The following is a 9,057-nucleotide window of genomic DNA, read 5'->3' as shown; positions in this document are numbered from 1 at the left end:
CGTTAAGGTACCCAATTCCTTTTTAGTTCTGAAACTGAGTTAATTACGTCGTTTAGTCTTCAATCTTCGTTCTCCCACCATACCTCCTGACTGCTGTAACAGAACAAAAGCAAACAAACTTTAGTCCCATCATTACAACAAAGTTCAGGGTGGGAACAGACGAGAAGGCTTCTGCTTCGACAATGGCTAATGATTGGAGCACAATTACTATAATGTAGAGTTGTTGGAACACAATTGTTTATTATTTACGTAGTACTTCCTCCAATAAGTAATGTGCTGACACACAGGGCTTCCAATTATTACAGGGGGACCCTGGATGAGGTAAAATTTCTTACTTGGGTTGAGATTTGAGCCCACACTTTCTAGCTTAGGTCATAGAAGAGATAACAATTTAAATGCCAACATAAGTAGGTAAAGGTAGGTTTGAAATAAATACATAGTCTATACCTCTATACTATAATGAGTACCACCTGTTTTTGCTTTTTACACCTGTATACCAAATTTACCTACTTAATAAAGTGAGATAAAAGTTTAACTTAATTACTCTAAAATTATAAAGTGCATATCAAAATTTTTCAAGTCATCTTTGATTAGGATTACTTTCCTACCTACGCCACGTGCAGTGAATGAATCATGGGCACAATACATACCAAGGAATGCATCACCAATAGCTGACGTTTTTAACACCTTCAATGACTAGCACTCTTGTTGTTACTAGTAACTTTGAGGTTTTCTGGCAATAAATTCGTTACTGGACCAACGCTCAGTTGTAAACATGCATAGTATAGGGTGGGCTCTTGCAGTAGTAGAACCCAAAACCTTGGGTGAGCCAACTGAATTATTCACAGGTCCTGCACTGTCTCAGCTCATAATAATATAACATTATGTCTAAAATTGATAGCCATGAAACTACATTAAAACGTTTAGTTAATGGTAAAGATACTATTTCTGTAACAGGAAATGTTTTGCGTGATTATTTAACTGATTTATTCTCAATCTTAGAATTGGGTTACTAGCTCTAAAATGTGATATTATTATCCTCTATTATCTGGTGAAATTTATTTGAAACAGTTCCGGTGTGGTCTGGCCCCGAAATATTGAAACAATTTTACTAGAAAACCATTTAAGATGGATTCATTGAGAGTTTTTACTTTAATCTTCTTTAGATCGCTTTATAAAACATAATAATAAAAAAAGCGCCAATATTCTTTCAAAAACATTGGAAATAGCTATTAACAAATATTTGATTACAATTTCCATCTATTGTTAATGAATTTATATACTAGAGAGAGTCAATTTTATTTAACAATATATTGGGCACAAGCGTTTAGCAACTCAGAAATTAGATAAAGAATTGAATTTATTTCACCTTTTTTAATCTTATATAACATAAAAAAAATATTAATAGAATTTCATATATTCAAGGAAAACCAGTAAATATTGGTGGTTATTTTATGCCAATTAATAAATTAATAAATCAATGCGATGCGCCAAGTAAACTTTTTATTAATTATTTAAATTTAATATAAATTAATAATTAGTATTTATTTTTATCATTTAATATGGTTACTAAAAGACGTTCTATCTTATTATTATTCATATCAATAACTTCAATTTTTATATATTTTTCCATATAAAAATTTCTGATATTTTTGGTATATGCCCAAGAAATGTCATTACAAAACCAGCTAATGTATGATAATTTCTAGAAATTTTTACTGGAAAATTTACTTGATTTGATAATAATTCTTTGAATCGATCAAATGTCATACTAGCACTTATTATCCAAGATCCATCTTCGCAAAACTCTATTTCTTCTTGATAGCTATTTGATATATCTCCTATTAAAGAATGAATTATATCATTAATGGTAATTATTCCTTCAAGTTCACCATATTCATCAATTACTAATGATAATTCGGATTTATTTTTTTAAATGTTTCTAGTAATTGCATAGTACTAATTGTTTCTGGTATAAATAGTGGAGGTTGTATAGCGGAAGTAATATCAATATTGACAATTGAACGATTAGAAATAATTTTTTTAAATAAAGTTTTAGTATTCAATGTTCCGATTATTTTAGAGATACTTTTTTTATAAACCGGAAAATAATTATAAGAACTATCAAGAATTTTAATTAAATTTTTTTCAATATTATCATCAATATTAATAAAATTTACTTTCATACGAGGAGTCATTAAAGTTATTGCACATTGATCATCAAGTTTTAAAGCACGAGATGCAAGGTTATATTCTATTTTATTAAAAATTCCAATATCAAAACCTTCTCGAAATAATTTATAAATTTCTTCTTCTGTTATTAAATCATTTTTTTGTATTTTATATTGAATATATCTAAAATAGATTCAGTACTAATTGTTAATATTTTAACAAATGGTCCCATTAATTTTAATAAAAATAACATCAAGGGTGAAATTTATAGATGCAGCTTTTTCAGAGTATTGCATAGCAATACGCTTTGGTATTAATTCCCCAAAAATTAATGAAAAAAAAGTAATACTAAATACCACAATAACCAATGATATTTCATGCGCATGATCTCTCATTAATGAAAAAAATCTTATTTTAGGTGTAAGAGAAGCAACTAAAGACGATTCTCCAAATGCGCCATTAAAAATACTAATTAAAGTAATACCAATTTGAACTGTGGAAAAAAAATGAATTGGATTTTCAGAAAGAATAAGAGCCGATAAAGCACCAATACTACCTTTTTCAATTAATTTTTTTAACCTTACACGTTTAGATGTAATTATAGCAATTTCAGACATTGAAAAAATGCCGTTTAAAAAAATCAATCCTATAATAATTATTATATTCACTATAAAAAGTTTTTTAAGTTAATATTGTTTAATTAAAATTTTATATAAAATATATTTTATATTATAAATGAATTTTATAATATTGAAAAATATTTTATTAATTAATATTTATATTTTATAAAAATTATTATATTTCTTTTTAAATATTAAATAAATTATGAAACATTTAATGCTATCTAAACTTGAAAAATTTTCAAAACGATTAAAAGAATTGGATTTTTTACTTACACAGAAAGAAGTTCATAATAACATTAAAGATTATTGTAAAAAAGTTCGTGAACATTCGTTTTTATATCCTATTGTAGAACTTTATAATAATTATAAAAAAATAAATGAGGATATTATAACCGCAAAAGAAATGTTAAATGACTTAGAAATGAGAAATTTTGCTTTAGATGAAATTAACTTAGCAAAAAAACGTATATTTGATATTGAATTGGAGATAAAAAAATTAATTTTACCAAAAGATAAAAATGACAAAAGAAATATTTTTATAGAAATTCGAGCTGGGACTGGGGGAGATGAATCCGCATTATTTGTTAATGATTTATTAAGAATGTATATACGATTTTCTGAACGAAATTATTGGAAATTTGAAATAATATCTAGGTCTCTTTCTGAAATAGGGGGGTATAAAGAAATAATTGCACGCATTATTGGTTTAAATGTATACTCAAAATTAAAATTTGAATCCGGGGTTCATAGAGTTCAACGTGTACCAAAAACAGAGACTCAGGGCCGTATTCATACATCGGCTTGTACAGTAGCTGTAATACCTGAGGCAGATGAAATTGAGGATATAAATATTAATCCTGCTGATTTACGAATAGACACCTATCGTGCATCAGGAGCAGGAGGGCAGCATATTAACAAAACTGATTCAGCCGTTCGTATTACACACATTCCAACTGGTATCGTTGTTCAATGTCAAAATGATCGTAGTCAACATAAAAATAAAGCATTTGCATTAAAAATTCTTTTGGCTCGAATTAAAGATTCAAAATTACGTGAGCAACAGTCAAATACAGCAAAAATGCGTAGATTATTAATTGGATCAGGTGATCGAAGTGAGCGAATTCGTACTTATAATTTTCCTCAAGGAAGAATGACGGATCATCGTATTAATTTAACATTATATAAACTCGATTATATAATGGATGGAGATTTAAATGAAATTATTAATTCATTATTAGTAGAATATCAATCTGACTTAATAGAAAATTTCTTTTCAAATTAAAAATTTATTATGTTAAAAAAAAATACTATTTTTACAGTACAAAAAAAATCACCATTAAATATATTTGAAACTAATATTTTATTAAAGTATGTTACTAGATTGTCTGATGTAGAATTAATTATTAATAATGAAAAAAAATTACATAAACAAGAAATAAATATTCTTAATAAATTAATTCAAAGACGTATATTAGGAGAACCAATTGCATATATTATTGGTAAAAAGGAATTTTATGGGCTAGTATTAAATATAACTTCAGATGTTCTTATCCCAAGACCTGAAACCGAATTATTGGTAGATTTAATTGTAAAAAAAACATTTGAAAAAAAAATAAAATTATTGGAAATGGGAACTGGGTCGGGAGCTATTGCTATAGCAATAGCTATATACTCTAAAAATAAAATTGAAATTATTGCTACTGATATTAGTAAATTTGCTTTAAAAATAGCAAAAAAAAATGCAAAAAAAAAATTAACTAAATACAATATACCTATTAAATTTATCAAAAGTAATTGGTATAATAATTTACAAAATTATAAAAAATTATTTAATATTATTGTTGCTAATCCGCCATATATTCCAAAAGGAGATATTCATTTAAATAAAGGAGATTTACGTTTTGAACCAATTAATGCTTTGACTGATTATTCTAATGGCTTATCATCGATCAAAGAAATTGTAAAAAATGCATCAAAATATCTTGTGAAAAATGGGTTATTATTAATAGAGCATGGTTATAATCAATCTAATTTAGTTAGAAAATTATTGTTTAAATATGGTTTTAGTGATATAAAAAGTTGGCGCGATCTTTCAGGGATAGAAAGAGTTACTCAAGGAAAAATAAGTTAAATCCTTATTTAGTTTTTCATATTAGGCATCATATTATGATTTAAATGATACATAACCCAAATTGATCCAAAAAACATAATTATTATTAATATTAACGTAAAAATAAACGATAATATAATCCATCCGTTTTCAGATTTAATATTCATGTGAAGAAAATAAATCATATGAATAATTATTTGTAAAATCGCGCAACTTAAAATTATAAATTTAATTAAATTTAGATTTAAAAAATTATTATTTTTATTAAAATAAATTATAAATGGGATAACTGTTAAAATTAATGACAAAAAAAAACCAGTTATATAATCTTTTATTGTTCCAATAAAAAAAAGATTTTTGTATAAATTATTTTTATTTTTTTGATTATACATATTTATTTTTATAAAAATCATTTAAATTTATGATAATGTTCCGATTAAGTATATAAATGTAAATATACCAATCCAGATAATATCTAAAAAATGCCAAAACATAGATAAACAAATTATTCTACGTTGATTTTCCAAAATCAAATTATATTTTTTAATTTGTAAAATTAAAGTAATTAACCATATTATACCAAAAATAATATGTAATCCATGCATACCCACTAAAACAAAAAATGATGATAAAAAAGCACTCCGCCATGGACCAAAATTTCTATTAATTAATTCTATAAATTCATTTAATTCCAAAATAACAAAAAAAAATCCCAATAAAGTAGTAATTGATAACCAAAAAATAACCCCATTTACATATTTTTTTTGTGCTTGTATTATTGCGAAACCGCAACTTAATGAAGATAATAATAAAATTATTGTATTTAAAGCAACCGATGGAAGTTTAAATATTTGAATTGCAGTCGGTCCTTCTGCGTAATTATGACCTAATACAGCATAAATTGCAAATAAAGATGAAAATATTAAACAATCACTCATTAAATACAACCAAAATCCTAAAATAGTAGAATTTTCATGATTCGAAGTATTAGTTATATAGTAATTTATATTTTTTTTATTTTTTAAGCAATTTTTAGAGAAATTATTAGTAGTTTTAGATATCATAATCTTATACGTTTTTTTTCAATACAAGTTATTTCTTCAGAAGAAATATAATAGTTTCTTTTATAATTAAAAGTATTATATATCACTATTATTAGTGTAATAATAAATGATATTATAGTTAATAACCACATATGCCATACTAACGCAAATCCCATAATTAAAGAAAAAATAGAAATTAAAATTCCAATATTAGTATTTTTTGGCATAAGAATATCTTGAAATTTATCTTTCGGAAACTTAAAATTATTTTTTTTCATATACCACCAAGAATCAGATTGATGTATTAATGGTATAAATGCGAAATTATAAACTGGTGGAGGAGAGGATGTGGACCACTCTAAAGTTCTACCATTCCATGGGTCTCCTGTAATATCAATTAATGTATGTCGTTTACGATAACTAACGATTAATTGTATTATAAAACTAAGAATTCCCATTGCTATTAAAAGAGTACCAAACGCGGCAATTTGAAACCAAATTTGTAGTGAAATATCTTCAAAATGACTCATGCGACGAGTAACTCCCATAAAACCAAGTATATATAATGGCATAAATGCAACATAAAAACCAATTAACCAAAACCAAAATGAACATTTCCCCCAAAATGGTTCTAATTTATAACCAAATGCTTTTGGAAACCAGTAATTTATTCCAGACATTAAACCAAATAATACACCTCCAATAATTACATTATGAAAATGAGCAACTAAAAATAAACTATTATGTAATAAAAAATTTGCTGCTGGAACTGCTAATATAACTCCAGCCATTCCCCCAATAACAAATGTTATCATAAAACCTATAGTCCATAGTATTGGTACTTCAAATCGAATACGACCACGATACATAGTAAAAAGCCAATTAAATATTTTTGCACCAGTTGGTATTGAAATAATCATAGTAGTTATACCAAAAAATGCATTAACATTAGCGCCAGACCCCATAGTAAAAAAATGATGTAACCAAACTATATAAGATAATAAAGTGATTACAACTGTAGCATAAACCATAGAAGAATAACCAAATAATCGTTTACTGCTAAAAGTTGATACTACTTCAGAAAAAATACCGAATACCGGTAATACTAAAATATATACTTCAGGATGCCCCCAAATCCATATAAGATTAACATACATCATAATATTCCCCCCAAGATCATTAGTAAAAAAATGAGTACCAATGTAACGATCTAATGTAGATAAAAATAATACAGAAGTTAGCACAGGAAAAGCAGCAACAATTAATATATTAGTACATAATGCAGTCCATGTAAAAATTGGCATATTCATTAATTTCATTCCTGGTGCTCGCATCTTAATAATAGTGGCAATCATATTAATACCAGATAACAATGTACCAATACCAGCAATTTGTAATGACCAGATATAATAATCTACTCCAACTCCTGGGCTTTGAGCAATACCAGAAAGGGGTGGATAACCAAGCCATCCGGTACTTGCAAATTCTCCAATAAATAAAGAAATCATTACGAGTATAGCTCCACCAGAAGTCATCCAAAAGCTAAGATTATTTAAAAAGGGAAACGCGACATCTCTTGCTCCAATTTGTAATGGAACGATAAAATTTATTATTCCAGTAACCAATGGCATAGCAACAAAAAATATCATAATTACACCATGCGCAGTAAAGATTTGGTTATAATGTTCTGGAGGTAAATAACCGAAAGAACTCCCAAAAGAAATTGCTTGTTGCAGACGCATCATAACAGCATCTGTAAATCCTCGGAATAACATAACTAAGCCCAGAATAATATACATGATACCAATTTTTTTATGATCAATACTAGTAAACCATTCTTTCCATATATAACCCCAAATTCGGTAATAAGTTATTAATCCAAGTATAGTTAAACCAACTATTAGAACCATAAAAAAAGTAACTAATAAAATTGGGTCATGTAAAGGAATTGCGTCCCAAGTAAGACGTCCTAATATTAATTTATAAAAATTTATATTTTTAAACATAAAATTATAATTTTAAAATAGAAATGTTATTTTTAAAAAAGTATTATCATTAATTTTATATAATTTATTCTTTTTTATTATCAAGAATAAATTTATATAAATTAGGTGAAACATTAGCATAATAATAAACAGGATCATATTGACTAGGTTTTAAAAGTTGAGTATAAATCTCTTTATTTAAAACAATTTTAGGAGTATTATTTTTTATATTTTTTATCCATAGATTAAAATTTTTTTTATTCATTCCATAAAATTTAAACCTCATTCCAGAGAATCCTAATCCACTGTAATTAGAAGAAAATCCTTCATATTTACCAATTTTATTAATTACTGCGTGTAATTTAGTTTCCATTCCTGGCATAGTATAAATTTGTCCAGCTAACGCAGGTATAAAAAAAGAATTCATCATATTAGATGATGTAATTTTAAATTCAATTGGATAATTGATTGGGGCAGCTAATTCATTAATTGTTGCAATACCTTGTTGTGGATAAAAAAATAACCATTTCCAGTCTAGTGATACTACTTCCACTATTAATGGTTTTATATTAGGTGGTATATTGTATTTATTACTAATACGAGATAATGGTTGATATGGATCTAGTTTATGTGTGCTTATCCATGTAATTGTACCAAGTATCATTATAATAAGTATCGGTATAGACCAAATTAAATATTCTAATTTATTTGAATCCCCCCATTCCGGAGAATAAGTAGCATTAATATTAGATGATCGATAATACCAACTAAAAAAAATTGTTAAAAAAATTACTGGAACAATAATTATTAATATTAAAATTGTTGAAGTAATAATAATATTACGTTGTTGTAATGCAATATCACCAGATGGAGATAATAAAACAGCTTTACACCCCTCAAAAAATAAAGGAAAGATAAACAATAAAAATATTTTATATTTTTTTATTATATTACTTAACATTTTTTAATTAATTTTATATTTTGTTATAAGGTTTTAAATTTCATAAAATTTTATATGTAATCAATATTTTAACTATATAGTAAACTACTTTTTCGAAAAACTAAAGGTATTTTAATATTTTAAATAAACTTTTTATATATTTAAAATAAATAAATACCTTTAG

General features: G+C 25.9%; 1 protein-coding gene across 1 annotated transcript; it reads left to right on the top strand.

Annotated features, from left to right (window-relative positions):
• Window positions 1-2,976: 2,976 nt before the first annotated feature.
• LOC108253012 (peptide chain release factor 1-like) lies at window positions 2,977-4,548 on the top strand. The gene has a single exon (XM_017446179.2). The coding sequence runs from the start codon at window positions 2,998-3,000 to the stop codon at window positions 4,075-4,077; it is 1,080 nt and encodes a 359-aa protein (XP_017301668.1). The 5' UTR covers window positions 2,977-2,997; the 3' UTR covers window positions 4,078-4,548.
• The last annotated feature ends 4,509 nt before the right edge of the window (window positions 4,549-9,057 follow it).

This window comes from Diaphorina citri, unplaced genomic scaffold (assembly GCF_000475195.1).
Source record: "Diaphorina citri unplaced genomic scaffold, Diaci psyllid genome assembly version 1.1 scaffold1122, whole genome shotgun sequence".
Lineage (NCBI taxonomy): Eukaryota > Metazoa > Arthropoda > Insecta > Hemiptera > Psyllidae > Diaphorina > Diaphorina citri.
The sequence above is the reverse complement of the archived record's forward strand: the minus strand, read 5'-3'. Positions and strand labels throughout refer to the sequence as shown.

Coding starts and splice junctions, on each gene's coding strand:
- LOC108253012 (XM_017446179.2), top strand. CDS start 2,998: ATGAAACATTTAATGCTATCTAAACTTGAAAAATTTTCAAAACGATTA.